The 19,996-nt window shown below is 43.2% G+C and overlaps 2 protein-coding genes across 8 annotated transcripts in view; both read right to left on the reverse strand.

The window, feature by feature from the left end:
* Positions 1 to 552: 552 nt before the first annotated feature.
* LOC104641706 (cytokine receptor common subunit beta-like) lies at positions 553 to 14,722 on the reverse strand. 6 transcript variants are annotated; one of them, XM_075753265.1, is made up of 14 exons: positions 14,464 to 14,717; positions 13,449 to 13,544; positions 12,491 to 12,620; positions 10,341 to 10,507; positions 9,876 to 10,024; positions 9,225 to 9,396; positions 8,996 to 9,128; positions 8,733 to 8,893; positions 7,695 to 7,840; positions 7,419 to 7,593; positions 6,262 to 6,352; positions 5,904 to 5,973; positions 3,169 to 3,272; positions 553 to 2,886 (listed from the first exon to the last, which is right to left on the reverse strand). In XM_075753265.1, the coding sequence occupies exons 1-14, from the start codon at positions 14,540 to 14,542 to the stop codon at positions 1,689 to 1,691; spliced, it is 2,871 nt and encodes a 956-aa protein (XP_075609380.1). In that variant the 5' UTR covers positions 14,543 to 14,717; the 3' UTR covers positions 553 to 1,688. The 6 variants fall into 6 exon arrangements, with proteins under 6 accessions (XP_075609380.1, XP_075609397.1, XP_075609371.1 ...); XM_075753282.1 differs by having other exon boundaries at positions 14,614 to 14,703; XM_075753256.1 differs by adding an exon at positions 13,938 to 14,061 and having other exon boundaries at positions 8,733 to 9,128; positions 14,464 to 14,550.
* A 2,256-nt stretch (positions 14,723 to 16,978) lies between these two features.
* The window catches only part of NCF4 (neutrophil cytosolic factor 4), a 56,257-nt gene continuing 53,239 nt past the window's right edge, over positions 16,979 to 19,996 (reverse strand). For both annotated transcript variants that reach the window (XM_075753306.1, XM_010299295.2), the window contains one exon: positions 16,979 to 19,433. In XM_075753306.1, the coding sequence (XP_075609421.1) occupies positions 19,220 to 19,433 (214 nt within the window). In that variant the 3' untranslated portion in view covers positions 16,979 to 19,219. The remainder of the gene's footprint in view (positions 19,434 to 19,996) is intronic.

Here is a 19,996-nt window from a genome sequence, read left to right on the forward strand (position 1 = left end):
ATGTGAATCCTGATACCAAATTTGCATATGAATTTGAATATCTCCTTTCAGTAGTGCCTAGATGGAGCACAATCATAAAGCCTGGAAGAAGTTGTTTGTTTTACTCATACAAGACCAAAGAAGAGACTAACAAAAAAATCCATTGATTAGGACAGAACTAAATTGAAAATCTCCTAAAGTGTTCATCAGTATTCTCTATCAGAGGCTGCAGCTGCCTGCCTTTTGCTGTCAAGAACACCAAACACACCTTGCACACCTTACAGATTTAAAATAGTACTTACAAGGATTTAAATTCTGAAAAAAAACAATGCATTTCACTGCAATTTCTGAATCAGCACTGTCCCATTAACCCAGCAGGAGGAATCAGCTGGCACAAACACAAAACTCCTTCTCATTATCTCTGTCAAATAATATAGCGAAGTCAGGAGAAAACATCCTACCTCACAGGTGACATAGCTGAACCTACAGAATTTTTTGAGGCCTGATCAGATGAGCTAATAGCAATGCTATTGTAACCACAATGCTCTTAACATATGAAAGGAAAGATTTGTAGGAAGAAATAATATTTTTTATTAGTACAAATTTTATATTTGAAGAAAGAAGCGTGTTTTATTGGAATGCAAGCCCACCTTCAGGTCTGAAACCAAAGCCTTTTACTGATCACAGAGTGACAGTTCTGAACAAATGCTCTTACCTTGCACCACTTTCTTTACAGCAGAACTGGGAAAAAAATGTCTCCTCTTTCTAAACACAGCTTATTACTCAGGAAAAAAAAAGACTGTTACATTGTTAAGATTAATTATATCATACATAATCAGCTAATAAATTTAAAATAAAATCGTATAGTACTTTAACACTTAGAAAAACCCCAGCAGATACAGGCTTGTGCACCTTCATAACATTTCTTGCATGTCATTTTCTTTTACCTGCCCCACTCCCTCCCACTGCACTGTACAAGTCCTTGGGTTTTCTTTCAGTAATGTATCTTCTTCCCCATAGTTCTCTCCAGCCTACTTTACGTATCCCAGTAATGTTTCCTTCTTACCTTTAGAAGGTAAGGTATTACTGTGATACACTGCACCTTAACATTAACAAAGGTTTCCTGAACTTCAACGATTTTTTTCTAATTTTTTATTTACCCATCTATTACTGTCTGGGTTTTTTTCACCATAGACAATACCTATCTCATCCCAGTAGTGGAAAGATAGAGATAGGAAAGCTCCTTGGTGACTCTTAGGTCTATTGTATACACACACACAAGTTGAACAAAATTGCTTTTAAGAATATATGTTCTCTTTCCAAGCTTTCCAAGCCTGTCTTCTTCTGATAGCGCTTTATGCTGTTAAGTCTGAATTTCCTGCCACAATTTTTTGCCTCAGGCAATCTAGTATTATTGCAAAATGACTGTGATCTATCACAGCATCATGAGGAGGCTAAACTGTTCATTGTGGATAAGCCAAAAGTTTGAAAAACACCAAGAGGCACTATTTGGATTGTCTTTCATGCCAAATCTGTGAAGGCGACTGAGAAGGATATGGAGCTACTTGAAGTCTTTTAACATGTTTAACTGGAAGCTGGAAAAGGGTACTGGTGTTTATTTGTTCCTAGGTTTGAGGGTTCATTTTCATCAGATAGTTGCAACCTCTTTCAGTTACCTGTAGCTTTGGTATTCATTAAAATTTGCCCATTTAACAGATTTCTGTGATCCTCAAAGATTGCTGCCAGGAAAAGTAATCATCTGATTTCAGGTTTTTGAAAAGCTGAATAGCCTGCATTTTTGATACATCCTTTTCCTTGCCAGCGATGGATTCATCATCAGATACAGGCTTTCCAGGTGTTGTCTTGCCTTCAGAAGGTTTCTTGACTTGGTGGTCTTCCTGACTAATATCCATCTTCACACTGGATTTTAGGCTGTGGAAGCAATAGTCACCAACCTGGCAAAGGAAAACTGGCTCAGTGCTGTCAGGGTTTAACACCACCAAGTCACCCTCTGACAAAGGCTGCTTTCTAGGAAGATCATTTCCCTTCTGTAAGACAGGCAAAGAAATCTTTGCGGGTTCTGAATGTTCATGGAGACCTAAAGGGACAGTAAGATAGTCTCCAAATGTATCCAGACACAATTCAGGAGAAGAGGTTGGTGCTTGACCTGAAACTGGGACCATGACACCAGTTTTCCCAGGAGAAGGCTCATGGCAAGAGTGGTCACTGCGGGGCTGGGGCTCCTGTGAATCACGAGGTAACTCCCCAGCAGCGACCGGTGGCGGAGGGCTGGAGTCGCTGGCTGATGGCAGTAACAGGCTCTCTGGGGTGAGGTACTCCAAGGGGCACTGCTGAGGAGATGCGATACAGCTAAGAGCCTTTGGAGATTTCTGCTCTTCTGTTCTCATGTTTGTGCCTTCCCCCCAGGCTGGTGGGGCCGGTGAGACTTGTTTCTCATTGTTGAGGTGCTGCATCATTTCCTTCTGATGGGGGAGCGGGAAGGGCTGTGGAGGACCTGCTCCTGGCTGTTCTCGCCTGTGTGGAGCCTGGGAACAGTCTTCCTTTGGGAGGGTCACATACTGAAGGGAACCTGATTTCTCACGAACTCCCACTGGGTCCACTTCCAGGGTGCGACGCATATCAGGCTGGGAGGACATCACTGGGCTGTACAAGTATGGACCATTGAAAGCAAAGCAAGGGATTGCTGTCTGGGAAACAATACATGCATCAGCACTGTTTCTCCTTGAAACAGGAAAGGAATGACCAGCAATCTGACTTGAGCAGACAACTGGGACATGCTGTGGCTCATTTAAAGTATGGTATGAGTTCTGTAGGTCCAGTGCAACATGAGAAACATCTGTCTTTTTTGCCTGCTCTTCAGAGGACTCTGCCAAAATCTTCGACTGCCTGAATATGGGAAAGTTAAAAGTTGCTCATGAGAGATATTGTTGTGGTAAATATTAAGTATAAAACAAGCTTAGCTGAAAACACACATAGCTACACATAGGGTTAGAAAAAAATCTTTCTTGGAGAAGCAGGCTAACCCAGATAGCAAAAAATTGTATCCCATCCTCAAAAGCAACTTGTATAGGTTTTTAGTGGCACAACATTTGATTATATCCCACTGTGACTTAGGGAACTCTTTGAGACTATCATCCACAGCATCGCTATAATGTGCTGTTCACTTACCTGCCCACAACTTGAAGGAAGCTAGCCTGCTCCATCTTTTCTGAAAGGTTGTATTTGTTGAAGTCCAGCTGGCTACTTGTTGGCCAGTTTCCTAAATGTACTTTCTGAAAATGAAAAAGCAGACATAGCAAAAGAGCAGTGTCTCACTGGCAGTAGAATCAAGAACCATACATTTCTCATGGACAAAGAAAACAAATAGGAGAGCCTACAGCATCTGGCAATAGGGATACAACTTCACTAACATGACTAGAAGGTGTGTTCTCCAGAAGTCAGTTACTTCAAACCTGTATTGCCTTACCACTGACCTAACTACAAGTACTCAGTGAGCCAGCTAGGAAAGATTCCCTCCTAGATTTGATATTTGTGAACAGAGAAGGACTCGTGGGAGATGTGATAGTAGGTGGCTGTCTTGGCCACAGTGATCATGAAATGATTGAGTTTAAAATTGTCAGAGTAATGAGAAAAAAAGGATAGCAGAGTTGCTAGCCTGGATTTCAAGAAATCAAACTTTAAGCTATTCATGGAGCTACTTAGCAGTGTCCCCTGGGAATCTGCTTTTGAGGGCTTGGGAGTCCACAAGTGCTGGTCAGTTTTTAAGAACCATCTTTTAAAAGCACAGGAGCAGGCAATTCCAGTGCTGTGGTTCATATATGCAGGGAGAAGACATGAAAGGCCAAAGCTCAAGTAGAGTTAAAGCTGGCCAGTGTTGTATCAGACAAGAAGGGCTTTTTTAAGTACGTTAATAGCAAGAGGAGGTCTAAAGAAAACATTAGACCAATAATTGTTGATGATGGTCACCTGACTAATAGGGATGAATAGAAAGCAGAGGCATTCAATGTGTTTTTTGCCTCAGTCTTTAGTAATATTGATAGACCTTGGGCTGCCCATTCCTCAGAGTCAGAGCACCATGAGTGCAGGAACAGTGACTTTCCATTTGGGGACACTGAAATTTTAAGTGACCATTTGTACCAGCTGAATGTTCATAAGTCCGTGGGGCCTGATGAGATTCATCCCGGAGTACTGAAGGAGCTAGCAGATGTTATGGCGGGACCCGTCTTGATCATATACCAAAAGTCTTGGGAGTCTGGGGAGGTCCCTGCTGCCTGGAAGCTAGCCAATGTTATTCCAATTTACAAGAAGGGCATGAAGGAAGACCCAGGAAACTATAGACCTGTTAGTCTAACCTCAGTTCCTGGAAAAATTATGGAGACGATCATATTGGGTGCTACTGAAAGGCATTTAAAGAACAATGCAATCATCAGGCACAGTTAACATGGGTTCACAAAGGGAAAGCCTAGTTTAACTAATTTGATATCCTTCTATGATAAGGTCACCCACCTAGTGGATGAATGGAAAGCAGTGGATGTAGGTTGGATTGATTTTAGTAAGGCTTTTGATACTGTCCCTCACAGTCTCCTTCTGGACAAGTTATCTAACTGTGAGATGAGCAAGTACACAGTGTGCTGTGCGAAGAACTGGCTGAAGGGCAGAGCTCAAAGGATTGTAGTGAATGGGGCTACATCTGGCTGGTGATCAGTCACCCGTGGCGTACCTCAGGACTCAATTCTAGGGCTGGTTCAATATTTTATCAATGATCTGGATGCAGGAGTTGAAGGCACCATTAGCAAGTTTGCAGACAATACCAAACCGGGAGGTGCTGCTGACTCTCTCAAGGGATGAAAGAACTTGCAGAGGGATCTAGATAGATTGGAGCATTGAATGATCATCAAGGGAATGAAATTTATCAAGTCCAAATGCTGGATTCTGCACCTGGGACAGAGTAACGCCAGGCACAAGTATAATTTGGGAGAGGAGTGGCTGGAGAGCAGCCCTGCAGAAAGAGGTCTGGGGATGCTGGTTGACAGCAGGATCAATGAGCCAGCAGTGTGCCCTGGCAGCCAAGAAGGCAAACCACATCCTGGGGTGCATCAAACACAGCATAACCTGCCAGTCAAAAGAGGTGATTATCCTGGTGTATTCAGTGTGGTGTGGCCTCGCCTTGAGTACCGTGTGCAGTTCTGGGCCCCACAATTTAAGAAGAATTTTAAGGTACTTGAACGCACCCAGAGGAGGGCAACAAAGCTGGTGAAAGGGCTGGAAGGAATGTCCTATGAGGAGCAGCTAAGGATTTTGGATTTGCCTAGTTTGGAGAAAAAGAGTCTGAGGGATGATCTCATTGCTCTCTACAGCTTCCTGAGGAAAGGAAGTTGAGACAGCGGTTCTGAGCTCTTCTCCTGGGTATCCAGAAATAGGGTGCATAGGCAAGGTTCAAAGCTGCACCAGGGGAGGTTTAGGCTGGACATTAGGAATCATTTCTTTACTGAGAGGGTGGTCAAACCCTGGAATAGGCTTCCTAGAGATGTGGTCGATGCACCATCCTTCTGTGTTGGTGTTTAAGGGACATTTGGACAATGACCTGAATAATATGTTTTAACTCTTAGTTAGCCCTGAAGTGGTCAGGCAGTTTGACTAGATGATCATTGTAGGTCCCTTCCAACTAGCCATTCCATTCCATTCCATTCCATTCTCTTCTAACTTTATGTAGCATAGGGGACAGTAGCTGCTCCCTAAAGGAGCTCATAGAAATGCTGCAGGTTCCTACCACAATAAGCATCAAAGCTACTGCTTTGTGCAGTGTCTCCACTTTTCCAGCACCATAGGGGACACTGGACAATTATTGGAAGTCCTGAAAAAGAGAGAAACAATGAACCTTTCAAGGTACAGTTCCCCCTTACCCCCTGGTAGCTCTGGATCAGGAGACTCTTGCTGGGGTTCGGAATCTTTTCCTCCCACATTTTCTTCTTTCTGCAACAACACCACCACCACCACAGAGTTTTCAAGATTTGCTTCTCCATGTGGCTACAACCAGAAAAGCCCTGCGCCCTGAACACTCTGCTGCTCTGCACAGCGAGGCACCACCAAGGCCCTGGCATGCCACCACCCGACTCTCACCCTTGCACAGACACGCACAAGGCTGCCCATTGCACGCCAAGGCTCCATCTCTCGTGGGGGACAAGCAGTGCCTCGCTCAGTCTTTATGCCACCCACACGCCCAACGCGCTGCTAAATCTCCTAGTCGCAATGCAAGCCTACCTGAGGAAATACTTAGAGCTGCAATAAGCAACTGCCAGCAAAGCGATGAGGAGGACTGGCAGCATCACCGGCAGAACCACTGGTGGCAGAACTGAAACAGAGAAGAGAGAAATAGGTATCCACCTGCAGAGGGGCTGCAGGTTGTTCACTCTGGTCACTCTTCATGCAAGCAGATCAGGGAAATGTAGGAGCATGTCAAGCGATAGGATCATGAGGCCTTCAGACTGTTGGGGTACCCTCCTCCAGAGTGAGGCAGACCAAGCGTGGCCTGAACTGCTTACTGACCAAAGGAGTTCATCGTTGCCTGTACGGATACTTTTTTATTTTTCACTGAGATCAGAGCAAACAATTTATGCTAATAAAAAGATGGTTAGGCACCTTACCCCACGATGAACAATAGGCATGTCTTCAGGCATCTCAGGTCTGCTTCACTCTGTACAGTCCTGAAGAGATGGGCTCTCAGAGAGTTTCTAAGACAGACCTTCCTCTGCTCATGGCCATAAATGATCATCAACAACATACCAATTTCTTCCTGCCTACACTCATCAAAATTTTCCTACTAGCGTACCACTACAGGCTTCCCCAGGACAAACGATGTAAGATCCTATTACTTTGGGCACAAGACCATACTGATAGCAGACGTTCTGCCCCGAAGTCCAGAAACAGTAAAATCATGTCAAGGTTCCTGTCTCCAGCAGAGTCTGCTGTGTGTTTTGCACAACTCTATGGTCACTCTGCAAACATAAAAGACTGATGGATTATATTCCGTCTTCTTGCAGTCTCGCGCTCTTCAGGCACTGACAGCAGAATGGACTACTGGAATCAGGAAACAAGGATGGATCTTTGGGAAGGATCTTGGCCTGAGTCTCCATTTGGAAAACTTTACAGTTGGTTGTACTCACCTTGTGAAGGGGAGTAGGAAAGAAGATCAAAAGGAGGTTGTTCCTGCTCACCTCCATCACCACCTTCGTCAGCATTGCTGCTGTACTGCAAGGGTGCAAGGATGCAGACACGACAGCTACCTTGTTAAGCGACCCCAGCTAGCTCATGGCTGGGCCTAACTACAACCCCAGCTGAGAGAATGTATTTTTCTGTAGAGGCGTTTCAGCCATTAACAGCCCACAAAACCTTACAGAAGTAGCCTACATGAAAAGTACCATTCCCAGTTGTCCAGGCAAACTCCTCACTCCATTCACTCCAAGGCCCCTTGTAATCCACAGGCGTATTCACTCTTGCACGCATTTTCCCCCTATACTCTGTAGATGATGCCAGCATCTGCAGGGTGAGGATGAAGGGAGGTTCATCATTGCTGATGTTTAACATCTGGACAGTCTGGGGAGAAGAAGAAAGCACAAATGATGGAGTGAGAGGAACTGTCTTTCCCTTTTGCCCAGCAAAGAGAAATCCAGGACTCCTGCACTTCTAAGACTTACCTTTTTGTATTGGTTCTTCTTCCAGTACTCGACTTGGTATTTCTGCTTAATGAAGTTATATCCAAAAGTGTGTTTTATCCACCACAGTTCATACTCTTGGTTCTCTGTCGCTGTTACTGACACATTTGCAGGTGGCAGCACCTTAACTGGAAGACACAGAATGTCTCAGAGTACTTCTCAATATAATGGTCCAGCACTTTCTTTCACCACTCAGAGTGGTTTCCAGAGACTGAAAACAATGTTGGTTTATGCCAAGTAAGAGGTCTCAGCTTTTTAATACTTCTTAATTCCCCACATCTTCATTTTCTAGTCAAATACAATAAACCAGTAGACCGTTAAATAACAGAAAATCCATATCCATTCATATTGACAGCACTGCCTGTATACAGAAAAGCAGTAAAGCAATAGTTGAAACATCTGTACTGGTCCACCACATTTCCAGAGATTTTCAGCCCTCTTGGAGCTACTACCTGATATTTTCACCCACAGCAGGAGCTCTCCCAGTGCTCCTGGGAGTATCATCAGTACCTCCAGATACATGCAGGCAGAGATGATCCACCCGGCACACCTCACGCAGCAGAGGAGTCCTACCTCCTCCAGTGCTCCAGGGACCACTGCGCAAACCCACAGGAGCCCCAGTGGCTTCCTGAGACTTCACAAAGCGACACACTCCCCACAAACACCTCTCACCACAGCTCCCTGTCACCTGGGACACTCATGGAGGTCAAACATAGAGAAGTCAGCTGGGTGACAATCGCTCACCAAGAAGCTCTGCTCACAACCCAAATTTCTACATGGCAGTTTCCACTGCTGCCGCCTTCCTCAGAGTAACAAGTGCCACTGAAGAACTCCACACCTACATGCCACCTCTCCCAGACCTCTGGCCTAACACAGCTTCCAGTTGCTTTCTTCATCAGTCCCAGTTTCCTCCTCTTCCCACACACTCTCCTCACCACTGCTGTCCTCAGCCCCAGTTGCCCAGCCAGGCATCTGTCCAAGAAACAACCAGGAGAAGCAAGAAACAACACAGCAACTCACTGTTCTTATAGGCTTCAATCAGTTTCTCCTCCGTCTTGGCCCGGACAGACACATGGTACTGGCTCTGGCTGCTGTAGTTGCTAACAGGGATCTCACAGCTCTGGAGCACATACGGGACGTGGGGCAAAGCCTTCTCATGCACAGGAGAGCACTCCTCTTCTCTGAGGGGAGAAAAAGAGGTTGTGTGGAGACCAGGAGGAGTGGGACAGAACAGAAACTCCATGGGAGAGGCACAGGCACGCTGCCATGGGCACAGCACGTACGCTGATGCTGGAGTGGCCCTGAAGAACAAGCCAAAGAGGACAGAGGTGATGATCGCTTTTTTCACTTCCCAGCTGCACGTCAGACGGTCTGCACCATTGAAGAGGCAGTGAAGGTTCCTGGGATGAAGGCCACCTTCAGAGAAGATGAGAGCAAGCTAAGTGACAGGAAAGGTCTGGCTTCTCAGCCAGCGCTTCCACCCCTGCATGGCCCCGCTCCATCCCACACTACCTTCAGGGGTCTCCCATGACACCTCCGTGCTCCACTTGCTGTACTGCCCAGAGGAGCCACTGGCCCGCCCCGGTCTGGCTCGCACACGGGCAACGTAGCTGCTCCCCGGGACAAGGTCCTCGCGGCTGAGTTGGCAACGTGTGGTGTTGGAGAGCAAGAGCGAGGCAGCGTTCTGTTGTTGGGGGAAAGGAGGGAGAGCGGGGAAGAGAGGAAATTGGGGAGCTGAGGATATGCACACTTAAAAATTAACAGATAAAACAAAGTGCATCCTCCTGGAAGGTGAAGCAGCTTCAAATGTATTTTGCCATTTTCCCACATGTATCCCCACAGGCTCCTGCTGGGATGTGCTTTAATTCCATTTGGGAGGGATTCAGGGCAAAATCAATTCCAACTCAAAACCAAGTGCAGTGCTTTTTTTCAGTGAAGAACAGATCTTTGCATTCAATTCAGGACAAATGGGTATTTCACTGGGCAAGTCACTTGCAAACAGAAAGAGAGCCCCTTCCACCTGACCTGAAACAACGTTTCTGGCATCTCCTCATAGTGCCTGACAATGGAAAGGACGTTCATTTGCACAACGTTTCCCACAGGCTCTCAACCGCCCAAAAGGGTGCAGCCCAAACCAGGGCAGCCTGGCTCCTCCGCTCTTACCTCCCAGGACTCCCAATCCCGCTTGTAAGTGACTTCATACTCCAGTGCATTGCCCAGTGCTTGGCTTCCATCAGCTACTTTCCAGGTCAGCAAGAAGTCTCCTGATCTCATCAAGCTGGCTGAGAGGTTTTGAGGTGGGAGGGTCTGAACTGGAAGGTGAAGGTACAACCCATGAGAGGAGATAGTGAGGACAGGGAGATGAAGAGCAGAAGAAAATGCCTAGGTAAGCTTCCTCATTTCCAGACTTATTCCTGCCACACCATGTAGCTCCTGCTTGAGTCCCCTTCCAGGTCCTGTTCCTCCCAGAAACGTGCCCTCTCCCTTCCTTGCCTCATCCTCTCAATGTGGATCTCTTTGGCACTTTTCACAATGGAAGGGGAATTCAGTTCCTGACTGAATGGCAAATACATTTTCAAAGATCCCTAATATTCACTGGAAAATGAGAATTTGGTATTTAATCCTTACCATTTTGGAAAAGATCAACATTTAGTTCTGCTTGAAGCATCTTGTTAGGCTTGAAGCTGTAAATATCATCTACCCCTATTCCAAAACTGATAGTAGTGTTGCGACAAACCCATTGCACATAGGAGTCATTTTCTGTCTGGCGCTTGCAAAGCATCTCATTGTTCTCCCTGTGTATAGAAAAAGTGATTTATAAAGATCTGTTTTAGAGACCTATAGTTAATGCAAAATTAAATGCCTGAAACCAATTCCATCCCATTCTGTTGTCATAATGTATTCAGGCACTTATAACCTCTTTTCATTGTACCTATTAGTCCTGTTTTGCATCAGTTAATATGACAAACATTTACACCAGGATTTTTGTCAAATACCTTCCCATTTCAAAGTTGTGCAGCAGAATGTTGGTTTGGTACCAGCCTATTTTTGTCAGTTTTTAGCCTAACTCTATATAATCTCCTATTTTTAATGTAAGAAACAGTATGATGAAAAATAATGTAATGGAAATGCACATATTACTCAGAGTGAAAGGCAGTAAAGTTTCTGATAGTCCTCAGCTTCTTGAAGACATTCGTTTTGCAGTCCCAGGAAGACACAAAAAAAAATTCTCCAACCAAACTGTGCTTTTGTATCCTTAGTAGTTCTGTTCTGACAAATGACCTTATGTATTCATTAACGATTTCATCCAGAATGTTAATCATCCTTTTAGATAGCCTTTCTCCAGGCCAAGGAGCATCATGAAAATTAGAAACATATTTTAAACTAGACAGGAGAGGATAAGCTTTGTGTGCTTGCAGTAGCCTGAGCTGCTGGAGAGATGTGTTGCTTCTTTTTGTACCCCCTGGACTTTTGTTTGTGCTTATGGCTTCATGCCCAGTATATTATATTGTTCCAGTTCACATGAGAAATATTAAGTTGTGAATATCTAAGGCCAAATACTGTCTTCCAGGATAGGATGGAGTCTCCTAGTCAACTGCATGTCAGCAAGCATTATTCAGCACCTTTGCTATTTTTGAAGGTTGAGTATTAGCAAAGAAACCAGGGATATTCATGAAGTATGGGTGCGGGTCACCATACATGTGCGTACCCTTAAACAAAAGAGTCAGCCCAAGGGTTGTGAAGTCCTAAAGATATTTCTATCTACTTGCCAGTATTATCTTACAGTTTGGGATTTAGTCAACTATTCTTCACCTATGAGCTGACCTTGTTTAATCATTGGCCATTTTGATTTCAGCAGTGTGACTGTCCGCACTCAATACCTGCTTGTCTGATCAGTTCACTTCAGTCATGTTTCCTGTGTGATCCACACATTCCATCATGTGACAACGTTCCAGAAAATCCTCCAAAGGTCCAAGTAATTTTATATCATCTTTTCCCAGAAGTGTCAGCTTCAAGGTCCTGTTCCAAAGACCTTCCACTGATTTCACCTGCTTTTAGGTCTATTAATTCTCTACAACAAAATAAAGAGTTCTTTCTCTTTCCTTTCCTTCCTCTATCCCCAGACTCTAATTCATTTTCTTCTCAGCTTTCCATCTTTGTCTTCCACTTTCCCTTGACTATTCCTCCCTCTCTGTCCTTTCTTAACCTCACAATTGATCCAGTCTGGTGATTCTGTTCCCTTTGTCATAAGGAAACAGATGTAACAGAGAGATACTGTCATAAACAGACCAGTATCTCTGGGAGGAAAAGTGATAGCACAGATGAACTTACCAGTCTTCTCTATCTCACAAACACACAGTCTATACATGTTTCTCAGAAGTCGTCCAAACCATACTCTCAGTGATGCTTCTAAATGGGCAAAATAACATGGGGAATGTCTCCTCCCTTTTAGGTTTATAGACAACACTCAGGCTCACACATGGTCTAACACCATCTTCTCCATTCATAGCAACCTATATGCCCCATCTTCATATCTATGATCCCATAACAAAATTATGGGAGAATAATCGTAAAGGTGATAAACTCCACTAGCACACATTATTCATTCCTCCCTTCCTAGAAGAGGCCTCAGAAGCAGACACAACTTTTACTTTAACCCAACGACAGAAAGAGGTGGCCGTGCTTTTGGAGAGCCTGACTGCTGGTCCCTGGGATTCCAAGTTGTGGCCAATTTCCCTTTAGACTTTTATCCAGCAGAGCACATTTCAAGTACTTACATTATAATATTATCCCTTTTGTAAAGACTCATACCAACGAGGGCATGAGCATCTGAATGCTCCAGCCATGTGCAGGTCACCTGGGAGTTGTAGTCATTGTAGCAGCTCAAGCTCTTCATAGGGATACTCTCTGAGAAAGAAATTCAGGCAAAAAAGATGCAGTGATTACAAATGTAAATAGTGAGAGATAGCAGGAGGTAGAGTGATTCTGCCAGCAGAGTGGGGAAGGCACTGATAACAGTACTCTCCTCACGGCAGCAGAAAAAAACTCTTGGTGAAAATATGTACAGAGTCATGGCCATTCTGCACATCTCCACAACATGCAAGTGTCCAAACCAAGCTACAAGTAACAACAATGAAGTGAGACCTTTGTGCCTGCAAGGCACATAATTCCAGCTAAGATATCACTTGAAAGAAAGAAAGAAAAGTAGCTCTCATTGCGTCAGAAGAGGAAAGACATTAAACTCAGAAACACAAGCAATGGCTGTGGCAGATGGTCTCTTTATCTGTCAGCAATTCCACAAGAAGAAAATCAGGTCATCTGGATGTTGCTGTTGGTACTCCCCACACACACACCCATCTTGTGTCTGTCCACTTGTCAGAACCCTGTACACTACCATCTGAATCACGCAGCCCTTCATTTTCCTATGTTTTCACTAACTATCAGGGCCTATTCCTTCTTCCTATTGACTCATTAACCAGTCAGCTTGTTCATCTCATCCATTTGACCAGTATTTCACCTGTCCACACCATGAACATAAAACTGATTTGTCTGCACATGTTTCTGCTACACACTGATTTTGATCATGATGTCTGTTCTACAACATAGAAGATGGTGGCAGAAGGAAGGAGAAAAGAAAGCAGAAAATGAGAAAGAGCATTAGCTGAAAGAAGACGACAGATACAAAAAGAAAGGCAAGAATGGAAGAATAAAACAGGATATAAAATTGAAACTCACCTCGAATGGCCTGGACACTGAAGGCCAAATACAGATTCAGCAGAAGGATGAAAATCGCTCTCATGTTCATTCTGCTCTTTGCACACAAGCTTGATCCTAAATCAGGAGAGAATTGTTTTCATTGCCCACTGGCTACTCTCTTACTCTGCTTATTGTGGAGCTTCTTGTTTCCATTTCACATAAAGAGAAGTAAAACTGAATTAGGGAACTTCTTTAGGCTTCGTGCTGGAGTGACATTCAGAAAGAACTTCTACCAAGTATTTATTGTAGGATAAAATCCATGTCTTCTTATTGTGTGAGCTTGCAATATGGGCAAAGAATGAAGAAGTAAATGCATGTTTCCAAGGAAGTGCAGGGATTCTCTTAGCAGAGTAGCAACAAGAAACAATCCTAATATGTGAAGAGAACTCAGTCTTCAAATTCATTTATCCTTCTGCTCTTCATGTTCAAAGCCCTCCTAATGAACTGCAATGATGTGATGGTTTTTACCTTTCCTTAAAAATATGATCCAAAACCACATAGCTCCTGGGAGCTATAGGGGTTGAATTTCCATATTCATTCACTTTCAGATTTCTCTTCAACATGCTACTTTTCCAGCTGCTCCCCAAACAAGCTGCAAATTGTAGAAATAATACCAAAGAAACTATTTCTCTTTTTTTTTTGGTGATTGTTGAGATTGAGAGTAGATTGAGTGGTTCAAAGACCATGGACCACATCATTGTTCAATACTGGAATTCAAGTTCTTTTGGCCGTCTCTCATTGCTCTCTCAAACTCACCTACTCAAGTATGTTACAGAACTGAGACTCTTTCCTACTTTAAGGGAGCGTGGAAAAAACTCCTTTTAAATTCCTATTGACTTTCAGATTCATGAATGCCACTTTCTTACACCAGAAACAGCTGGCTGAGCCCTTGAATAATCATTACAGCTAAGGAATCCCTTAATGACTCACAAGCCCTTGTAAGAGAGCAGACTCTGGCATTTTACTTCACCCAGAGAGGAAGCAGTTCCCTTACCTGGATCCAGAGCTGTCTGTGAGGCAGATGTTTCAACCTGAGGGGTGAGTCTCCCTCTCCAGCCTCCCCCCCACAGCATCAGAATTGTCTGATGCAGACACCAGCAAACCCATGTTTCCCTAGAACTGGAGACAGAAGGTATAAACTGACCACAGCATTTTCTTGGCAAGTAAGTCTTCAAAATAGCTGCTATATCTTCTGTGCACCTCAAATGCCACTTTCAAAGAAGCAGACCACGCCCTTTCAAGGAACGGCTGTGTAATTGCTTGTAAAATAGGAAGTCTGCACTTCCTATTTTAGCCCCCAAAGTACGCACTTAGATGTGACTGTTTAACTGGGAAGGGAGGGGAAGGAAGTTTGTCATTCTCAATCTGCATGTTAACAATTACCAGATCATGAGACTAATGTATTTTGGAAAAAAAAAAAAAAAAAGAAGAAAGAAAGGATTGTCTGCAGCAGAAGTGAGAAAGACTAAGAAAAAATTCTCTGGTTTTTCCTCCAGTGCTAGTTCTTGCTTTACTCTAGGCTAGACAATCTTCAAGGCAGGGATCATTCTTCTATACTTTATGTTTATTTGTACATATATATATTGGAGGGGGGAGGGGGACAGAACTACCTTTATCTCTGTAACCCTTTAATTTGAGTCATATTTTAAAAAGTAAGTTTTACTGATTGCAACAATAATTAATAGTAAATTATAAGTATTATAGTGCATAGAGGAAAGCAAAGAAAACTGGTGAGAATAGTCGATCTGAAGTTATCCTACATCCAAGGCAGCCACACTTTTAAATCCAGCTTTAAAATTTAGCCCAGTAGCCTTCAATAATAAGATCTATAGGAAAGTTAGGTAGCCATAAGGGAAAGACACACTTAGGTTTGTGCTCTCAGGGGTAAACTACAGGGGACTAAGATGAGTCCCCAGATGCAGAATATAACTGGCAGTGTCTCTCTGACCTGCACTGCTACTACACCTTCTCTAAATCCCTGTAGTACTGACCAAAACCATTGTTAGTACAGTTAGGTTCTCACAAGAACTACGTCAATATACAAGGAAAAAAAGTATGCTGTGAATAAGGGAAATGTGCAGAACAAGAAGGAGGATATGAGAGTATCTGAGGAAATCTGAGGAGATGATTGGTGACAGCCAATATGGCTTCACTAAGGGCAAATCATGCCTGACAAATTTGGTGGCCTATGATGGGCTTACAGCATTGGTGGATAAGGGAAAAGTGACTGACATCATCTGCCTGGACTTGTGCAAAGTATTTGACACTGTCCTGCATGACATCCTTGTCTCTGAATTGGACAGACATGGATTTGATGGATGGACCACTCAGTGGATAAGGAATTGGCTGGATGGTCACATTTGTAAACAGTGCAGTAAATGGCTCGATGTTCAAATGGAGACCCATGATGAGTGCAGTTCCTCATGGGTTGGTATTGGGACCAGCGCTGTTTAACATCTTTGTTGGTGACATGGACAGTGAGATCGAGTGCACCCTCAGCAAGTTTGCCAACACCAAGCTATGTGGTACGGTCAACATGCTGGAGGGAAGGGATGCCATCCAGAGGGACCTTGACAGGCTGGAGAAGTGGGCCCTTGCGAACCACATGAAGTTCAACAAGGCCAAGTGCAAGGTCCTGCACATGGGTCAGGGCAATCCCAAGCACAACTATAGGCTGGGCGAGGAATGGATTGAAAACAGCCCCGAGGAGAAGGACTTGGGGGTATTGATTGATGAGAAGCTCAACATGAGCCGGCAGTGTGCGCTTGCAGCCCAGAAAGCCAACTGTGTCCTGGGCTGCATCAAAAGAGGTGTGACCAGCAGGTCGAGGGAGGTGATTCTGCCCCTCTACTCCACTCCTGTGAGACCCCACGTGGAGTACTGCGTCCAGCTCTGGGGGCCCCAGTACAGGAGAGACATGGACCTGTTGGAGCGAGTCCAGAGGAGGGCCACGAAGCTGATCGGAGGGATGGAGCACCTCTCCTATGAAGACAGGCTGAGAGAGTTGGGGTTGTTCAGCCTGGAAAAGAGAAGGCTCTGAGGAGACCTTGCAGCAGCCTTCCAGTACCTGAAGGGGGCCTACAAGAAATCTGGAGAGGGACTGTTTAGAAGGGAAAGTAGTGACAGGACAAGGGGTAATGGCTTTCAACTGAAAGACAGTAGATTTAGATTAGATGTTAGGAAGAAATTCTTCACTGTGAGGGTAGTGAGACACTGGAACAGGTTGCCCAGAGAAGTTGTGGATGCCCCCTCCCTGGAAGCATTCAAGGCCAGATGATTGGATGGTGCTTTGGGCAACCTGGTCTAGTGGAGGGGGGTTGGGGGCAGGGAGTTGGAACTAGATGATCTTTAAGGTCCCTTCCAACCCAAACCATTCCATGATTCTAGGAAATTGTGTGTCATTGGGACTACCAGGAGGTGTGCATATAAAACCTGCTGACAAGGATGGGATGGGCAGAAGTTCCTTTGCATTACAGTATAAAGACAGAAAGGAATTCTCCTGCTCTGATTTTCAGAGGCCAGTAAGTTTATGTATGTTCTTCACCCACCTTAGAAAAGGGATTTCTTGTTTCCCAGCAGACTTTTTCACCTCCCTTTCCTTCCTCACTCAAGCAGCTCCTTCATCTTCAAGCAGATTTGCCGAGTTGCTGGTTACATCACAGGATCTAGCAGTCAGTGAAAATCTTCAGATATTTTTTTTGCTCTGTTGAACTCCAGAAGCAGGTAACAACTAATCCTGCATGCCAGAAGCTTTGCAGGCTATGCATGCCAATTAGGTTTCAAACTTACAACGCATTCTCCTATGTATTACAAGGTGTAAGATTACTAACATTAGCATTGTATATTGCTTCATCTCCTTCCTAAACCTCGTTGCTACAATGCTTTTGAAGTGGGCAGTTACGTTTTGTAACATTTTAGTAAAATAACTTCAACTAAAACCTTCCATCATTGGAAAAAAGGAAAACATAATCTGTGTCTCTTCTGAATATATGTTTTCTACATCTGAAATTTAATATGCATGGATTCCTCAGGTGGAACCTTTGTACCTGGAAAGCAGATGTGGCCTGTAGCACGTCTTACAACTCTTTGGAGAGTGCATTTTCTTATACAAGTCTGCACAGCATTAGTATACTGCTAGAACTATGCACTTAATAAAGTGTCAAGTAAGAAATGATTTATGGATCCTAATATAGCAAACTATATGTTTATCTTTAAATATAAACTCTTTCCTTTATTTCCAATACACTTATATGCATAAATGCAGGTCTACAGTAATAGAATATTAAAGCTGATGTATATAAATAAGTTTATGTATATACACCCGGAAGAAAAAAACCAAGTTTAAAGGATAAGTCACCGTAAATGCTTTTGTTGTTGTTGAAGATCTTGTTACCTGATAGCGTTACAGGTAACATCTAAGAAAAAGAGAAAACATTATTTGCCAGTTTTTGGAGGGGCAGGTTAGTTATTCGTGCATCATTAGTTAACTGTTTCTTAGTACCTTCAGATACTTGTTAATCTTCCCTTTTGTCTGTACAAATTTTAGCAGCAGGTGAAGGACAAAGTTTTTTTAAAATGAGGAATTGTAGCTTAATGCAACAGAAGCTAACCATGGTGTTTGAAAACTCTTTTAACTTCTTATTTTTTACTGATTATATTTATACTTGGTGGTATCTTTTTAATACCATAACTGCATCGTGGTTTTAAAATACAGTATTTTAGGTATCAAACAATTTATGTAAAACATTCATAACTTGTGATTCTTCCAAGCAGCAGTAAATTTGTTCAAGAAGAAAGTATCTTAATGGGATGACCATTAAAGAAATTACTGCAAGACTATTTTTTTTCAATAATGAGCTTCTCCTTAAGGAAAGCTGAATAGGCAACATTCAAACTCTTCTTCAAAATTATCTCACTTTCAAGCCAAAAAAAAAAAAAAAAAAGAGCAGAATTATTTCATTCCCCCCAAAAAAACCCTTTTTAATAGAAACTGATAAAATAAACTCATGGGTAACTTTATTTGTTGATGAATCTGATACAGTAATTTCTTTTTAATTCTACTTTGCAATGAGGTGTCAGAAAGCAGAAGATAGAGAAGAAATTGCTATTTGAATAGGCATCACACACATTTTCCCAGAATGCAGAAATAAGTAGTCTGTACAATTACAAAAAGGTCTATGAGGAACACCACAGGTGTACTAGGTTTGATTGACAGAATTCAAAATATTGGTCAGTGGAAAGAAAAAAGTTGCAGCAAAGGTGGGCTGCAATTTCTTCACTGAAATATGAAAAGGTTTTCCTGATGCTTCCAGAACAAACTCTGAATGTCAGTCTCCCACATGACAGAAATAATTACACATTCATAAGCACTGGCACAAAAACCTTCATATCAACAAGTGAAGAGAAAATTATGGCAGTCTAGAAAACAAGCTTATGAAGACATTCTGGACAAATAATTAGCTCTGGGAGTGAGAATAGAGATTACAGCAGGTCTTGGGGCTCAGGACATTAAACCTCTATTGCAGGCTAACACTGACTTGCTTTATGAATAAGGCCAGTGATTTTATTTCTCTGTTCCTCGCTTTCTCTCATTTCTATGTAGATGTCCCTGTTACAGAGGAATGCTAAAAAGATGAAGAAACTAAGTACAGATATTACATTGAAAGGTAGTATATTACTAAAACTCACTCTTTTCAAGCTCACTGTATAGGTACCTGCTGGAACATCTCTATATAGCATTTACGTTGCTCTTACTGAGTAGCACCTATTCCTGGACTAGTGTTGTAGACACCCAAGTCATCTTTGTGAGTGATGTGCAACTTCCAAGGGAAGAAATGCTTCTCAGAGGGCCTTGTCCTGCTCTGAGACACCATGAGTTCAATATCCTGATCGGAGAGCAACCGGATCAGATCACCATCAAGGTCCCGGTAATTCAAAACAATGTCATCTTGGTCAAACTCCTTCCTGGTAGAAAAAAAAGTGGATTGATCCCCAGAAATCAAGAAGTGCCTGGGAGGTGCTACATGATGAACAATATACTGGCAATCTAATTCAGTCTGCTAAAAGAGACACAAAGCCTTGGGTGTCTTGGCATTCTTGATACAGCTAGTACTAGAAATCATACAGCCACATTCACGGTGTGTTGTGTTTAAGCTAAGAAATCTGCCAGAACCAAGAACCATTTCCTGTAACATCACATGAATGGCACAATTAATCTGTGAGTTTGATAAAATTCCCACACGTAAGAGTTGACTGTAGTTATTACCCACTTTTGCCTACTTATGGTTGCTTTTTTTGAGGGGAGGGCAGGTTAAAGAATGGAAGAATATTAGCACAGGTGTTCTATTACTAATACTTGATGTTCTAATGTTTTGATGTTCAACACTAGATTAATCTAGTTTAACAGGTGTTAGAAGGCGGTGTCCTGCATCCTGAAGAAGTATATTAGACAAAAGATCCTTTCATGGGGGTATGGCTCTGATCTTAGAACAAGAAATGGAAACTTCTACCCAGCATAATTGAGTTAG

Source organism: Balearica regulorum, chromosome 1, assembly GCF_011004875.1.
Source record: "Balearica regulorum gibbericeps isolate bBalReg1 chromosome 1, bBalReg1.pri, whole genome shotgun sequence".
Classification (NCBI taxonomy): domain Eukaryota; kingdom Metazoa; phylum Chordata; class Aves; order Gruiformes; family Gruidae; genus Balearica; species Balearica regulorum.